General features: G+C 41.3%; 1 protein-coding gene across 5 annotated transcripts in view; it reads left to right on the top strand.

The window, feature by feature from the left end:
• The window catches only part of ELMO1 (engulfment and cell motility 1), a 644,335-nt gene that overhangs the window by 199,075 nt on the left and 427,483 nt on the right, over positions 1 to 17,777 (top strand). For all 5 annotated transcript variants that reach the window (XR_010322758.1, XM_023544287.2, XM_003406936.4 and 2 more), the window contains 2 exons: positions 793 to 843; positions 16,196 to 16,365. Coding sequence is in view for 4 of the 5 variants with exons in the window: in XM_023544287.2 (XP_023400055.1) it covers positions 793 to 843; positions 16,196 to 16,365 (221 nt within the window). In the remaining variant the exon portion in view is untranslated. The remainder of the gene's footprint in view (positions 1 to 792; positions 844 to 16,195; positions 16,366 to 17,777) is intronic.

The following is a 17,777-nucleotide window of genomic DNA, read 5'->3' as shown; positions in this document are numbered from 1 at the left end:
GAAAATCCAGGTGAAAGAAAACAGGGAACACAGGGTAGAAATGGGGAGAGTGCTGGCACATTGTGGGCAGTGCAACAAATGTCATGGAACACTTCATGTATAAATTATCGAACGGGAAACTAAGTTGCTCGATAAACCTTGACCTAAAGCACAATAAAAAATAATAAATAAACAGAATCATGTAATAAGTGGCCTTTGTGTCTGGCTTCTTTCACTTAACATAATATTTTCAAGGTTCATCCATGTTGTAACATGTATTAGTTTTCTGTTCTGATACATAGAATAGTATAGACATACATGGTATTCTATTGTATGAGTATACAACGTTGTATCTATTCATTCATCAGTTGATGCACATTTGGGGCTGTTCCCACTTTTTAGCAATTGTGAATTATACTGCTATGAATATGCTGTGCAAGTTTTTTATTTGTGAACAAGTGGTTTTCATTCTCTTGGGTATATATCTACGAGTGGAATTTCAAGGTCGTGTGTCCTTAATCACCTTTTAAATTACGTTTTTGTTTGCTATTCTTGGCCACGTATTTCTCTTCTTTGGGGTTATACTTCCTTCTTCCGTGCTGAATGTTACCTGGGACTTGATACAAAGTCAACACATCTGGGACCCAGTTGAAAATTCTTTATAGAAATAATTGAAAATTACTCAAGTGAGGATAAATGGAATCATAAGAACATTTATCATATAAAGTCTCTACAAGATTATATCCACCTTTGTTCTTTTCTTTACCAAGTATCTACTTGAAGATTTACAAGGGTTTTTTTTTTCTTTTCCAGAATCGCAATGAAATAAAAAATGGCGCTATCCTTCGACTAACCACATCTCCAGTAAGTTGATATTAGTTTATAGCCCTCTAACAGGGTCTCTATGAGTCAGAATTGACTCAACAGCAAGGCAGTGGCTTTGGTTTTGGTTAACGAACTCTTTGCCCAATTGCCCTGTATTTAATTATGGGATATTAACTTTTGAGATTGACTTTAGTGCAAAACAAAAGGTCTCCGGACTGTCTTCACATGCAGATTCTTGATTCGCACGAGTGTCTCTTTTTACACCTTCCATTACAGAAGGGGAAGACTTTGCTCCATGAGAAGAGCAGGTTAAAGGATTGTGAAATCTGTAAGGTTAAGGTTTGGTGGTCATCTCGACAATTCTTACATTTTAGATGAGATAGCTCAGCTATACTGATTGATTTTACCCGTCTGCTCATACATCCACTGGAGCTAATTCAGACAACAAAGAAAGCAAACAAACTCAGACAGATTATCATTTCTTTCCAAAGTAAGAGAGAGAAAGTATGAGAGTGTGTATATGAGAGAGTGTGCAAGAGAGAGAGAGAGAGACAAGGAGATAGGTAGACGGAGAAAGGAGAGAGAGAGAGAGTTTAAGCATTTTTTATAGCTTTCGTCAGTTATAATGCCCATTCATAAAAATACAGTTTAAGAAACACTTGCCACTTAAGCTCTTTCACTGACAGTAGATTTTACATAAAACACTATAAAGTCTTAAAATAAAAGCTGCTAAACAAGATGTTACTATATATTTAGACTGCTATGGCTGACTGTGTCATTTACCTCCATTCTTTTTAACTTGCTTATAGATAATTTGGGTAGTAACATTAGCATATTTAAACTATGTTTTTTTCACAGTGCATTTTATTGCTTTCCTAAAAAAAAGTCTACATAAAACACACCAAGTGTTACTATTTTTACTCTGCGTATGTGATGAAAACTGTTTCTGTCATTTTCATTTTCCACTGAAGCCATATGGTAGGCTAAAAATAAATTAAAAATTGGAAAAAGCATCTGGCTACAATTAAATTGCAGGTACTGTAACTACTATAAATTCTTCTTATTGAAAATTGCATTAGGGAGGCTTAAAAACTCTTAAAACATTTTACCCAATAACATATTGAGCCTAAACACAGTGATGAGCACAATAGAATACATTCTTGGAGTTGGCTAGACTGTCATGTGATGTCATGTGATTTCTACTTAATTGAAATTATAATTGATACACATTTTTCAGTGACTGTGATGAGCTGAGATGTTTTTGTCTGACTTAGCATTGATTTTACTGTTGTCAGCATGAATTTATGTTAATTTGACCTTTTAGAGACTCTTGCTTCATTTAGTCCTTGTAGTTTGTGTTTATCCTACTAAATTTATTCATCTCCTTGCTGCGCAAAAAAAAAACATACCTTGACTTTAATTTCATTTTAGAATTAGACATGCTCAGCTTTTTTATCTAGGCCTTCTCTAGGCCAAAGAAGGGGTCAGTTCTCTTTTTGTTGCTGTGTGTTCATGGTACAAAATTTTCCAGTGAAAGTCACTCCCTGAAGGAAGGTTAAGTGTTTGGCAGGATACAATTCTTCAACGTCCTGAAAGTGAATATACTAATACCATGGGGTGACTTGGCATCAGGGACAGTGGAATTTGTGTTCTTCAGGTAATTACCCCACATTCTCAGCCTGGGTCAATGGAAAGATGCCAAGCCAGTGTAGAAGGCAATAATACAAGGAAGGGAGTCTGCCTATAAGATAGTAGTTTGCATTTTCTACAGAGCCGTGGTCCCCAAACCCAAATAGTTGTGGAGCTTTAAAAATGCTGGTATCTGGGCCTTTACAATTTCTGGTAATGGGGTTCCAGGAATCTGTATTTTGAGTGAGCTCTGGTAGTTTGACTGTAGCCATAACATCTAGAATTGGAAATTACTCTAAAAGCAAGGTATCTTGGATGTGTAAACTTTATTTGTTGTCCAGTGGATTGCTTTTTATTTTTGTGTGTGTTTAACTGAAAAATGTGGGTCAGCTCATGCTAATAACTCTTTGACTTTTTATGCATGTGATAAATACATGTTTTAAAAAATCATTGTCTTCATCAAATTTGCCAGGAAATGTTAAGAGTACTACTATAACCCAGCAAATGGTGTTACACTAGTTTTCACAGTCCCTTTCTCTACCCCCAGTGAACTGTTTCTATAGCCACATAAGAGCACCACATGCATACATACATGTGCACACACCTACATACACGCTTTTTAAGGTACATGTGTAGCTATGCTGAGCTTCATCTTCACCCTATCAAAGGTGGTATTTTTGTTGATCGATGCATTTGTTTTCTGTCTTCCTTTATTACAGACAGTTTTTGGGGTTATTCCCAGTGAAGTAGGGCATTAGTAAGAAAGAACTCAAAAGCAACCTGCATTGCTGTTCTTATGAAAAGCTCTGGCCCTCGGTGGATGGTCCACAGCTGTGTAGTATCTCCTCAGACAATCTCTTTCGTGGCCTTTTTAAACATGGTGCCTGGAGGGAGCCACACTGCAATGGTTGGAGGGCATAGACGCCGCACAAGACTGCCCTCATTCTGATACCAGATACAAGTGTACCCATTGCCACTGAGTTCATTCCTTTTGGTTAGCAGCCGTAGTTCTTACCACTACGCCACCAGGGCTCCCATACAAGTGTAGAAACCCATCACCGTTGAGTTGATTCCTACTCATAGCGACCCTATAGGACAGAGTAGAACTGTTCCACAGGGTTTCCAAAGAATGGCTGGCAGATTCGAACTGCTGACCTTTTGGCTATCATCCAAGCTCTTTAACCACTGCACCACCAGGGACCTCTACAAGCGTAGAAGTCCCCCAAACCATCCTCAGTTTCACTAATTTGCTGGAAAGACTCACAGAACTTACTGAGAGCTGTTTTACTCACTGTTATGGTTTACAATAGGGAAAGGATACAGATTAAGAGCAGCCAAAGTAAAAGCCACACAAGGCATAGTCCAGGACAGCTTCTGATGTTCTCTCCCGGCGAAGTCAGAAAATGCTAACCTCATAGTATTGATGTGTGACAGTACACACACAGTACTGCCAACAAGAGAAATTCACCTGAGCTTTGCTGCCCTTTTTCTTTTTTTTTATTAGGGCTCTAGCATCTTACATACTTTGGACATGTTGTCAGGAGGGATCAGTCCCTGGAGAAGGACATGATGCTTGGCAGAGTACAGGGTCAGCGGAAAAGTGGAAGACCCTCAACAAGGTGTATTGACACAGTGGCTGCAACAATGAGCCCAAGCATAGCAACAATTGTAAGGATGGCTCAGGATGGGGCAGTATTTCGTTCTGTTGTGCATAGGGTCACTATGAGTCAGAACTGACTCGATGACACCTAACAACAACAACAACAATTACATAGAGATGATTGATTGGCTGATCTCAGCCTGCAGGTCTACTGAAAGCACGTGACCCAAACCCCCAACTCTAAATCACATGGTTGATCTTTATGGCATGGCCAGCTACCACCCTACCACTGTTGAATATGGCTAGCTCCATCCTAAGATCCAGTGTGGCTGACTTCCATGCTAAACAAAGACATTCCTATCAGGTATGACACAGAATGCTTCCCATAAACCCAGGGCAAAGACTGGACCTCTTTTTGGTCAAAGCCAGATTCTTTACTACACATACGTGTCATTCACATGTTGTGTCTTTACCGCCTTATCAGTATTGTAAGAACATGGCTAGGACATGCCAGGAGAATGTGAGCAAGTATGTGTGAGCTTCAGAGCAATTCAGGGTTTGAATAGCTTCAGACTGTGTAGCTGAGTAATGTTTCCTCTGCCTGCCATGGCCATAATAGCTGTGGAAATGGAATCTGAGGTCACGCATTGCATGAGGCTGATTTTAAAATGTTTTTTGGCTGCTGTTCCTATCAGAAGAAGGTTGGGTTGACACACCATTATTTTTGTGTTCCTGACATTTTTGTTTAAAGATCCTCACAATGCATATGTTTATAGTCTTGATTTGAAGTGGGGAGAGCCTTTCTAGGTAGACACAAAACCCAGAAGCTGTGTAAAAGGTTGATAAATTTGACTACCAGAAAATAAAAACTCCACAAACTTTTCTTTGGAAAGAATGCCATAAACAAAGTCAAAAACAGTAAACTGGAAGAAACAGTTGGCAACATGTATGGTAAATAAAAAAAACAAACCTATTGCCATAGAATTGATTCCAACTCATAGTTACCCTATAGAAAAGAGTAGAACTGCCCCATAGGGTTTCCAAGGCTGTAATCTTTATGGAAGCAGACTGCCACAGCTTTCGTATTTGAGAGGCTGGTGGGTTTGAACTGATGACCTTTCGGTTAGCAGCTGAGTGCTTAACCACTGCACCGCCAGGGCTCCTTGTGTAATAGAGAGGACTAAATTTTTTCATTTGCAGAATTTCCTATGACTAGACAAACATCCTCCCCTAAAAGAGGTACCAAAACATATAAACAAGGAATTCAAAGGGGTGGGGGGATTCACAAGTGGCTAATATACATATAAAAAGGATCATAACCTTTCCCTTAAAGAGATGCAAACCTACATTTCTGGGTAATCAGAGTTTGAGGGAAACCCTGGTGGCTTAGTGATTAAGAGCTATGGCTGCTAACCAAAAAGTCAGCAGTTTGAATCCACCAGGTACTCTTTGGAAATCCAGTGGGGCAGTTCTAATCTGTCCTATGCGGTCACCATGAGTTGGAATCGACTCCATGGCAACAGATTTTGTTTGGTTTTTTTTTTTTTTAGGTGGTACAAATGGTTTGTGCTGGACTACTAACCTAAAAGTTGGTGGCCTGAACCCATCCTAATGGCACTGCAGAAGAAAGACCTGGCCATCTGCTTCAGTAAAGATGATAGCCTAGAAAACCCTATAGGGCAATTCTACTCTGTTACATTGGGTTCTTTGAGTTGAAAATCAATTCAGCGGCATCTAACAACAACAACAAATAAATATACAAATAAGTAATATCATAAAGTCAATACAGTATACAAAAGGTGAACCATAATGTTCCATGCAAAAAACATTTCAGTGGTCCAAACATTAGATTTTTAAGAGCTGTTTTGTATACAGCCGGATTTCCCCTTGCCCCCTTACTCTTCATCTTGACCCTTGTGGACAGAGTAACTAAAATTGCTCATCAACAGCCTCTACTGTTGCTTTGTCAGCTGTGAGCATGATCCTCCCTTTCTGCACTTTCTTGTTTAGAGAGCCAGTATTAGAAGCCTCTTTAGGTCAGAAGGCCCGGTCATACTGATTTTTGCTACTACGTAGTTACACTGGCAGTAAGAAAAATGATATTATTTCAGTCGCTCTGTAGGCTCAAGTTAGCAGAGCTTCTTAGCAATAAGATTTACCAATACATAACAATGTTTAGGATCAGATTTTCTCTACTGGCCTGAGAAACTAAAAACAGGATTGTAAAATGGCTTAAATTCCATTTCTCACCATTGCTCCATGAGGCCTAACTCTAGGGAGAAGAGGCCAGTGAGGAATTTTTGGTAGCAGTGCGATGCCATCAAAGGGACTGGGGAGGAGAGTTCATTACAGTAGCCCAAGCAGGAGGGTCCCTGAGTGGCACAGACGGTTAAGCGCTTGGCCGGGCGATCTACTTCTGAAAGTTCACAGCTACTGAAAACCCTGTGGAGCCCAGTTCTACCCTGACACGCGTGAGGTTGCCATGAGTTGGAACCTACTCACTGCAACTGGTAGTCCAGGCAGAAGGTGAAAACAGTTTGGGCTGCCTGTGTCGTGGAGATGTGTAGGTTTGCAGGCATGTTTTGGAGGCTGTGTCCCCCAGATTTCCTGAGGGATTTGGTGTGGTGTGCCTTGAGGGAGCCTGCTACGATCACCCTAATTTTTTGGCAAGATAAACAGGGATGCTATTTACTGGAATAGAAGGTGTGGGGAGGGGAAACAGAAGAGTTGAAGATACCTACTAGATATCTGGAAAACTTGGTGATGTAGTGGTTAAGAGCTTCCAACCAAAGGTTGGCAGTTTGGATCCACCAATCGCTCCTTGGAGACTTTATGAGGCAGTTCTGCTCTGCCCTATAGGGCCATTAGAGTCAGAATCGACTGGATGGCAATGCTTTTCTACTAGATATCCATGTGGACATGTCAACTAGGCAGTTAGTTATTTTGGGGGGCATCCAGGAGAGATAGAGGTTTGTCAATTACCACTCTATAAATGGTATTTAAAGTCTTGAGTGGTGCAAGCTGTTAACATACTTGACTGCTAAATCGAAGGTTGGAGGTTCGAGTCTACACAGAGGCATCTCAGAAGAAAGGCCTGATGATCTATTTCTGCAGCCATGAAAACTCTATGCGCAGTTCTACTCTGATATACACGATGTCATCATGAGTTGGAGTCCACTCTGGCAACTGGAAAGTCTTGAGGCTGGATGACATCACCACAGGGAAAGTAGAGAAGAAGGTTCAACTCATATTTAGAAGAGGAGCCTTCCAAGCAGCCACAAGAAGAAAGTGTTTCAAGGAGGCGGGAGTACTTAGGTGTGTTGAAGACTCTGCTGAGAAGATGAGTGTCATGGATTGAATTATGTCCCCCAAAAATGTGTGTTTCAGTTTGGCTGGGCCATGATTCCTGGTATTGTGTGATTTTCCTGTATGTTGTAAATCCTGCCTCTATGATGTTAATGAAGGAGGATGGGCAGCAGTTGGGTTAGTGAGGCAGGACTCAAAGTACAAGATTGAATTGTGTCTTGAGGCAAACTCTTGAGATATAAAAGAAAGAAGCAAGCAGAGAGACAGGGGGACATCATACCACCAAGAAAGCAGTGCCAGAAGCAGAGCGTGTCCTTTGGACCCGGGGTCCCTGTGCAGAGAAGCTCCTAGTCTGGGGGAAGATTGAGAAGGCCGACAGAGAGAGAAAGCCTTCCCCTGGAGCTGACACCCTGAATTTGGACTTTTAGCCTACTTTACTGTGAGAAAATAAACTTTTCTTTGTTAAAGCCATCTACTTGCGGTGTTTCTATTATAGTAGCGCTAGATAACTAAGACAATGAGGGAAGACCTGATGCGGGAAGTGACCCCAGGGTCTGCCACACAGAAGTTATTGATAGCATCATGTAGACACTTTCAGTGTAGGGAGGGAATGGAAACAGAGTGGAGTGGAAGGAAGAGAGAATACGAGGTGAAGTGAAGGTGGTGACTTTAGACCACTCTTCATTACAGAACTTTTGCAGAGAGTGGAAACAGTGAAATGAGGCCGTAGCTGGAGGGGAGTTGGGTCAGTGGATATTCATACATTTTTGTTTGGTGGTTTAAGAGTAGCTACTGGAAACTGTGCGCTACTGGAAATGATCCAGTGCAGAGACAACCCAATGATACTGAAGATAACGGGGTACTTTTGAAGTAGAGTATTCGAGAAGGCAAGGCGAGAATCTAAGGCGAGGTGTTGGCGCTGACAGGAAAAAGGACACTTGATCCATAGTATCTGGAGGTAGGCAGAGCATGTGGGTAAAGATGCTGGTGGACTGGTGCTCTTAGAATTAAGAAGATGAAGGAACTCTTGGCTGATTTCTTTGATTTCCTTAGTGAAATATGAGACAAGATTATCAGTGAAGGGGAGGCGGGGAAGGGACAGAGGAGAGAAGAAAAGGTGCGAAGGAGTAATTTTGGAAGAGCGTGGCGAACATACTAGGAAAGTGTAGGTGGATTGCCAAGCAATGTTGAGTGCCCGTTTGAAAATATCTGTGAAACTTTTGTACCTAAGGACTTTTTACATTACTTCTTAATTGGCATCATGGACCTAGAATCATGCTGCAAGTTTCTTGGGGATAATTTTAATTTTTTTTATTTATTGTGCTTTAAGTGAAAGTTTACATATCAAGTCAGTTTCTCATACAAAAACTTATACACACCTAGCTTTGTACTCCTAGCTGCTCTCCACCTAATGAGATAGCACACTCCTCCTCTCCACCCCATATTTCCCATGTCCGTTCAGCCAGCTCCTGTACCCCTCTGCCTTCTCATCTCACCTGCGGACAGGAATTGCCCACATAGTCTCATGTGTCTACTTGAGTCAAGAAGCTCACTCCTCACCAGTATCATTTTCTTTCTTATAGTCCAGTCCAATCCCTGTCTGAAGAGTTGGCTTTGGGAATGGTTCCAGGTCTGGGCTAACAAAGGGTCCAGGGACCATGACCTCCAGGGTCCCTCTAGCCTCAATCAGACCATTAAGTCTGTTTTTTTTTTTTACGATAATTTGAGGTTTGCATCCCAATGCTCTCCTGCTCCTTCAGGGGTTCTCTGTTGTGTTCCCAGTCAGGGCGGTCATCATTTGTAGCGGGGCACCATCTAGGTCTTCTGTTTCTCAGGCTTACGTAGTTTCTGGTTTATGTGGCCCCCTTGGGCTCACCTTTACCTTATATCTTTGATGTTCTTCATTCTCCTTTGCATCTTGGGGATAATTTTAACTAGTACCCTCCAGAACAGAGATGGGAAATACTTGACACCTATACTTCCAGTACAGTCCCTGGTTGGTACAAACACTTTGCACTTGACTACTAACCTAAAGGTTGGCAGTTTGAACCCACCCAGTAACACTGCGGAGGAAAGACCTGGAAACCTGCTTCCGTAAAGATTACAGCCATGATAACCCTGAGGAACAGTTCTACTCTGTAACAGATGGGGTCTCCATAAGTTGTAATCTACTGGATGGCAATAGGTTTTTATACTCCTAGTAGCCTTTCCTGTGCCTCCTGCTGCCCTTCATGAGGCTGTTTCCCTCTGGCCGAAGGCTTGGGCCCCAGAACTTTTCTCAATCCAGGGTGTTAGACAGACATATTGAACTATTTGAGCTGACTCAAGGTGAATTTTTTTTATTCTTATAACAATACTAGAAAATATAACTTACTGTCTGATACTGTTGCCCCCACATCTACTAGACTATTTTCATTTGTGCTAAAGGCTATTTTATTTGTTAATAATGTTGATTTTTCCTCCTGAATATAAAAATATGCAGAATCATTATGGAAAATTTGAAAAATGCAGCTTGCTACAAAGAAAAGCATGCCAAATATTACAATTCATAAATAACCACAGATCTTATTTTGACTTGTTTCCTTTGCTAATATTTATGTAAATATCTATGAATACATGTATATATGCATGTATATATGAATGTATATTCTTATATATATATTCATTTAGTGAAATTTTATTTAACTCCAGGTACTGTTGTTCTAGGTGATGGGGACACAGTGGTGACAAAGACTGACAAGTTTCCTCTCGTCCTGGAGTTTACATTCAAGTGAATACACACACACATCGGTCGGTCGGTCCCGTCGGTCGGTCCCGTCGGTCCCCTCACTCCTACAAACAATAATATATGTTTATATCCTGGCTGACCCTGGTGGCCTAGTGGTTGCTAACGAAAGGGTCGGCAGTTCAAATCCACCAAGTGCTCCTTGGAAACTCTGTGGGGCAGTTCTGCTCTGTCCTATAGGGCCCCTATGAGTCGGAATCGACTCGATGGCACTGGGTTTGGTTTTTTGGTTTTTGGTTTCTTTTAATGTTCCATCACGAGGATGTGCCACACTATCTTACATTCTCTAAAAGCTTTATTTTTAATTTCATATAATATTTTCTCTTAAGACTGTACCATGATTTATTTAACCACTGTCCTGTTGTTGAACGTTATAGTTGATTCCAGTGTTTGAATATAAACATAACTGCTATTGGCCACACATCTATCTCAGATATTTAAGTGCATCCTTCCAGAAACACAAATTATTACCCAGGATCCTCTAGCCTTTCAAGTTCATGAACACCCTGGACCATCTGGCCTGTCTACTCTTCTGTCCTCACCTCCTTCCAGTTTTCCCCTTGCTCACTACCCTCAGACACACTGGTTTCCCAGCAACTTCTCCAGACTTGCCAGGCTTATTCTCCCTGAAAAGCCTTTACAGTAATTCCTGCTGCCCAGAATATTCCCTATCCCTTGCCTTCCGTAATCCTTCTTGCCAGTCAGATCTCTGAGTAAATGTCACTTTCTTAGAGAGCTTGTTTCTGGAATTCCAGTCACTCCGTATCACCTCCACCCTCATTTTAGGTTTTGCTATAATTTATCAATATTTAATTATTTCTATTGTTAATGTTTTTCTTTTTTTTTTTTTTGTCTTCCTCCTACCCCAGGAAGGTGAGAACCTTGCCTGTCTTTGTATCCCAAATGTCCAGAGCAGTTTCTGACTCAAACTTCCCAGAAATATTTGTTGAATCAAGGAATGAGGATTCTGTCTGTCTTCTACTGTGAAAGGGCATAGCTTGGAAATAAGATAACTATAAAAACTTTTCTGAATACAGGTCAAGTAAATTTATATGTAGAGCAATCTTCTACAATAACTTATTTCTTAAAAAAAGTATTGCTTAAAAAATTCAATATTTTTATAATAAAAGTATTCTCACATTAATCTTTCTAATAAAAATTTTACATCCACATTATTTAGAAACTAGAGAAGGTTAAAAAAAAATCCCCACCTGTTTTGCTTCCAACTGGAAAAATATTGCATTAAAAATGCCCCACCTGTTAGACATATTTGGACATCAGGGGCTCACATCTATGGAGCACTTGTTGGTGGCCAAGCCCTATGCTGTGTGGGTTCCAGCTTCCAGAGAATCAACCATGATGCATCACAGTGCCTCAGTTTTCCAGTGAGGAAAAGCAGGCCAAGGAAGGTTATGTGAAGTTTGTGAAGGCCCCAGAGCTGACATGTGAAAGAGCAGAAAGCGGCCCCATGGTGTCACTTCCAGCTCTGTGAGCTTTTCCCACCCACTGCCCACAGTACTCACTTCGTCATTAATGAGGCGTTCTCTCAGAGGTTCACTTAGGTCTTGAAAAGAATGGTAAAACTCTAAAGCAAAACTGTGGGAACTCTACATTTTTATGAAGAGTTGGGTCTTTAGATGAACAAGCTCCATGAACAGAGGACACAGCATTTTAAGGCAGTGGGTTGAATGCCGGAGAAGGATGCGTGTTTCCATAGGAACTTTTTATCCTGTTGCATCTGTGGGACGCCTTCGTTACATTTATTGGGGGTGATTCCTTGGCTGGGACTTCAAGTCAGGGTATTGGTTTCCTGTGCTGATTTGTGACTGTTTTGGTAAAATCTGTTCAATTTCTACAGCACCAACCCATTAGCAGACCTAGGATTTAGTTTCCTGGTGCTGCTGTAACAGAAATACCACAAATGGGTGGCTTTAAAGAGCAGAAACTTATTTTCTCACAGCTCTGGAGGCTAAAAGTCCAAATCAAGGTCTTGTGGATATGGATTCTTTCTTTGTTGGTCATCCCTGGTGTTCCTTGGCGTTTCTTGGCTTGTAGACAATATTCGCATGGCGTCTCTCTTTCCTGTGTGTGGTTATGTGTACCTGTGTCTACTCTGGGCTTTTTTATAACTCTGAAGTGGTTAGGTTTAAGACACATCCTACACAGGCGTGACCTTATTAACCTAACAAAAGAAAAACCCTATTTCCAAGCAGGATTACATCTACATATTTTGGGGAAACACAATTCAGTCCATAACAGGAACTATTTAGTCTCCTTCCTTTTCTTGGGACACTTGTCCTTGTCGAGTTTCTGTTGTTGTCTCTCTTCTCTGCATTTTAAATTTTATTTGGTGTTTTATTTTCAATTAGGTACAACTTCGAACACATGCAGAAGTAGAAAAAAGTGTAACGAATCCCATTTATCTACCTTCTCTAAGTATTATTCTTTTTTTTTTCCCCTTAATTTTCTTAGCAAAGTTTCCTCCTGGAAAGTGCACACATTTAAAGGGCAAGCAGGTTTGTTTTTTGTCACAGTAAACAGGGGAGAGGCTTATTATGTCCCTGCTGGGGAAGACAAGGCGGTAATCGGAAGGCAGAGAGCTGAGCCAGCTGTGCCCAGTTGAGCAGGGCTGTACCTTCCATCATCTCTCCAAGATTCAGGCTCCTTAGTGCTTTAGAGCAGTGGTTCTTCCTGGGTGATTCAGGGCCCAGCAGCTTCAGCAGAACCTGGGAGCTGATTAAACATATAATTGCAGGGGTCACACCCCAGGCCTACAAGTACTAGTACCAGTCACTGCTGAGTCACCCCAGATTCATACAACTACATGTGTGTCAGAGTAGAACTGTATTCCGTAGGGTTTTCAATGGCTGATTTTTCAGAATCAGATTGCCAGGACTTTCTTTCATGCACCTGTGTGTGGACTCAAGCCACCAGGCTTTGGGTTAGAAATTGCACATTAACCATCCCAAGCCTATGGACTTGGAACTCTAATGAATACAAAAATTTTGAGATTCATTGCTGTAGAACGTGTTCTCCAGAGTCTGACAGCCCTGGTTTGATCTCAGCTCCAGCACTGAGAAGCTATGTGACCTTGGGCAGGTTACTTAAGTTCTCTGTGCTTGATTGTTAGCTTTGTAAAATGAAGACAAAAGTAGATGAAGTGGATTATTACTTCATGAAGATATTTAGAATAGGATCTGGCTCATAAAAAGTGCTAGGTAACCAGGAGCTGATGTTATTATGAGTATTAACATCGGAATCAGTTAATCAACAATGATAGTGACAATGAAAGGGTAAGACAGTATACAATACTGGGGAAGCCAGCACAGCTTGTACAAGGTAAGGTCATGGAAACTCCATAGATAACATCCAAACTCCCTGAAGGACTGAATTGTTGGGCTGAGGGCTAAGGAGACCATGGCCTCAGGGAACATCTAGCTCAATTGGCATAACATAGTTTATAAAGAAAATGTTCTACATTCTACTTTGGTGAGTAGCGTCTGGGGTCCTAAAAGCCTGTGAGCAGCCATCTAGGATACTTCACTGGTCTCACCTCTTTGGGAGCAAGGTAGAATGCAGAAAACAAAGATACAAGGAAAGATTAGTCCACGGTCTCCTCCAGACTGAGTCCAGTACAACGAGATGGTGCCTGGCTACCACCACTGACTGCTCTAACAGGGATCACAATACAGGGTCCCAGACAGAGCTGGAGAAAAATGTAGAACAAAATTCTAACTCAAAAAGAAAGTCCAGACTTGGTGGTCTGACAGAGACTGGAGAAACCCTGAGAGTATGGCCCCCAGACACCCTTTCAACTCAGTAATGAAGTCACTTCTGAGGTTCACCCCTCAGCCAAAGATTAGACAGGCCCATAAAACAAAATGAGGCTAAAGGGGTGTACCAGCCCAGGGGCAAGGACTAGAAAGCAGGAGAGAACAGGAAAGTTGGTGATAGGGAACCCAAGGTTGAGAAGGAAGAGTGTTGATGTGTTGTGGGATTGTTAATGAGTGTCATAAAACAACATGTGTACTTACTGTGTGCATCCATTTGAAAATTTTGGAGCATAGTATATCTTTGAAAATTTTTAAAAAATAACAAGATTGTTATTCAGCTCTCCACCCTCCTTCCCCTTTTCAAAAGATTGGAAGTTTAGCTTTGGAGTGACTTGTCAGACATCTGGAAATCAGTGGACAAGTTGAGGGGGTGTCCAGCTCTCCTACTGTTTCCTTCTTCTCTCTGTCTTTCAAATTTTGGATACAAAGTATCTGTTTTTGGTTTTATTTAAATGGTAACCAGTTGCCTTCCAGCCTCCTCTGATTCATGGTGACCCCATATGTGTCAAAGTAGGACTGTGCTTCATAGGATTTTCAGTGGCTGTTTTTTCAGAAGTAGATGGCCAGGCACACCTCAGAGGCGGCTGTGGGTGAACTTGAACTTGCAACCTTTCAGTTATCAGCCAATCATGTTAACAATTTGCACTTCTCAGGGACTCCAATTAAACGGTAGACCTCTGACCAAGTGATGGGGGCATGAATATTATCTCTGTCATGGTCCCTGAATAGTTGATCATTTTTCCAGTTAAAGGACCCTCCCCCTACCCTGGGACTGCTTCTTGGTGACAGTAAAGCTTGGAAGGGAGAAGGGAGAAAAGAAGGAAGAAGGGAAGTTACTGTGGCCTGGCCACGATGCCATCAAGGGGGAGTCCTTTTGTTGTCTATGCCCAGTGGATTCTCTGCCTCCATTCTATAACCTTAACCCCATTAGGGTTCAGATGCAGCTCCTCAGATATTTTTAACCGTGCTACAGTTCCCCACTTTTTGTTCAGGAGAGATACCTAAATGCTGGGGTCAAAATGTCCCATCTTTGTGTTTGTCTGAAATATCACAGTGTCAAAGGTGAAAGCAAGTGCCCAAGAAGGAAAATATGAGCATGGCAGAGTGCTTCAGCCATTGTGGTTTTGAGTTAAATAATAACTACAGCAGATGTTGAGATAGTAAATTTCCATTAAGCAAAAACAGAAGCAGAAAATATTAACATTTTCCTCACTGTCTGCTCCATCTGAAAAGTGGATATGAAAACCTTTAGTGGGTGAATGGATCGTATAGACAATGTGTTATCATCCAGAAGTTCAGCTCCTTCGATAAAACTTCCATTCCTCTGTCCTCAGTGTAGGTGCCGAGTCCAAATGCCTTAGAAAAGGAGGAGTCTAATTTTAGGCATTGCTGTTAATTTGGCACCCAAATTATTTTGCTTCAAATTTATGCACTAACCAAAGCATGTGAAGAGCATGTTGTAGAAAATTGACTTTTACAAGCCCTCTGATGTAGTGTTGGAAGAATTTCAGTAACACAGAAAGATTATTTGGGTGTCTAATGATGTTTTTGAGGGTTGCGTGTAGGCAGTTATTACTCAGAGTACTGACTGAGTGGGTGAGCATGCTGTATAAATGTGTGTAATCGCTTAACTAAGCAAATAGCTTTTTGTCACTTCTAGACCAATTTTACTAAAAATAGTAACCATCCATTCTATTTTCCCCTCCTCTCTGCCACACCCAGCAGACCCTGGTGGTGCAAATGGTTAAGCGTTTGACTACTAACCAAAAGGTTGGCAGTTCGAACCTACCCAGAGGTACCTTGAAAGAAAGCCTGGCGATCTGCTTCTGAAAGGTCATGGTCATGAAATCCCTATGGAGCACAGTTTTATTCTGATGCACATGGGGTCACCATGGAGTTGGAATCAACTTGATGGCAACTGGCTTATTATTATTTTTGCCACACTGTGTTCAGTTTTTGGGGCTTGACTGTTTATTTGCTCTCACTTTTCTTTGAAACAGTAATATGGGCCCTGTTGACAGAATACGACTGATTTTCACCATGCAGTTAATGGACCGTGCACTACAGGTGAAGTCAGAGTGGTTGGAAAATCTGCTTTTGACGTGCCCAGTCTGCTGTATTTCTGTAGTCTGTGCACCTTGGGCCTTTGTATCTTTGTTTTTCAATGAAACATCCATTATGTTGTTGGTTGTGGTTTCCACTGTGAACACGCTTCCCTTTGTCTTTGCTCCTGGTGAGGCTCAAAATGCCCAGCAGCTCCACGAACGGATCCAGTCATCGAGTATGGACGCCAAGCTGGAAGCCCTGAAAGACTTGGCCAGCCTTTCCCGGGACGTCACGTTCGCCCAGGAGTTTATCAATCTAGACGGCATCTCTCTCCTCACCCAGATGGTTGAAAGTGGCACCGAGTAAGTAGCTTTTGTCTAGTCTTCTCAATCTGTCCTACTCTGACTAGCATTTTTGATACTGGTTGCATTCCTTATACTTACAGTTCCTAGTTTAAAAGATCAGAAACCTGGTTAGGCCCAGGAAAAATTGGCTTTTAAGAAAATACCTGGATAGTGAGTTTGTAATTTAAGTAGCTCTACATCCTCCACCCACCAGCCTGCCAGTATCTGTGGCAAAATAGAAATGCACCAAATACCTAAAATTTCAGATTTCTAAGGAAAAAAAATTAGGTCATTATCTATAAGGGCTTTTCCAACCCTAAAATTATAATTCGATAACACATAAATCCCTCATTTTCCTTGCCTATTCCCAAGAAAACTTTTCCTTCCCTGACTTAATTTAAAAAAAAAAAAAAGGAGTGCCTAACTTAGTTTTCAAAGTACTAAGCCAAGTCAAAATGTTTTCCCTGAAGTAAATTTTAATTAACATTTTAATGATTAAAGACATACCCTTAATTGTTTTCAATTAAAAACAATAAATATTTATTGTACCTATTATTGTGTGCAAAAGTATAGGAGGTAGGAAAATGAAAACAGATGTGAGATGTGTCTTCCAGAAATTTTGGAGACTATTATGCAGTGCAATCTTTTTCTGTGAAAGCTTTTTGAAAATCAGATTTCGTAACTGACAAGATTGGTGAAAGCATAGATGGGCTGGAACAGGGGCGGATTTGGGGACAGTTTAGAGGAGAGACCTGTGTGTGTGTTGGAAGCAGCCACCACCTGTTGGTCAATTTGTCATACTGCGGTGGCTTGTATATTGCTATGATGCTGGAAGCTATGCCACTGATATTTCAAACATCAGCAGGGTCACCCTTTGTTGACAGGTTTCAGCAGAGCTTCCAGACTAAGACAGATTAGGAAGAAAAATCTGGCAATCTACTTCTGGAAATTAACCAATGAAAACCTTATAGATCACAGCAGAATATTGTCAATATAGTGCTGGAAAATGAACCCCCTAGGTTGGAAGGCATTCAAAATAAACAGTGGCTGCAGTAAAGGACTTGAGCATGCCAGCAATTGTGACAATGGTGCAAAACTGGGTAACATTTTGTTATCTTGTTCACAGCGTCACCCTGAGTTGGAGCTCACTCAGTAGCAAAAATTATACAGTTAGAATTAAATTGGGGTATAATTTCTCCTGAGGTCTCGGAATCTAGAGGATGGGCCTGTTAAATCTCACAGAGTTTCACGGAGGAGATGACATGTGAATAAGGCCTTGAAGGAGGAGCTTGAGTTCTATCATGATCAAGGAAGGGATAGACATTTCTGATTGAGGAGCTCACCTACTTAGGGCTTTGATACTCTTGGTGTGATTGGGGAATGTAAGGAACTAGGTGTGTCTAGCTCTTAAGTGTGTGGAGAAAGAGCTC

The sequence above is a fragment of the Loxodonta africana genome, chromosome 8 (genome assembly GCF_030014295.1).
Source record: "Loxodonta africana isolate mLoxAfr1 chromosome 8, mLoxAfr1.hap2, whole genome shotgun sequence".
In the NCBI taxonomy this organism is placed as follows: Eukaryota; Metazoa; Chordata; class Mammalia; order Proboscidea; family Elephantidae; genus Loxodonta; species Loxodonta africana.
Note: the sequence above shows the minus strand (reverse complement) of the source record. Positions and strands in the feature narration are given on the sequence as shown.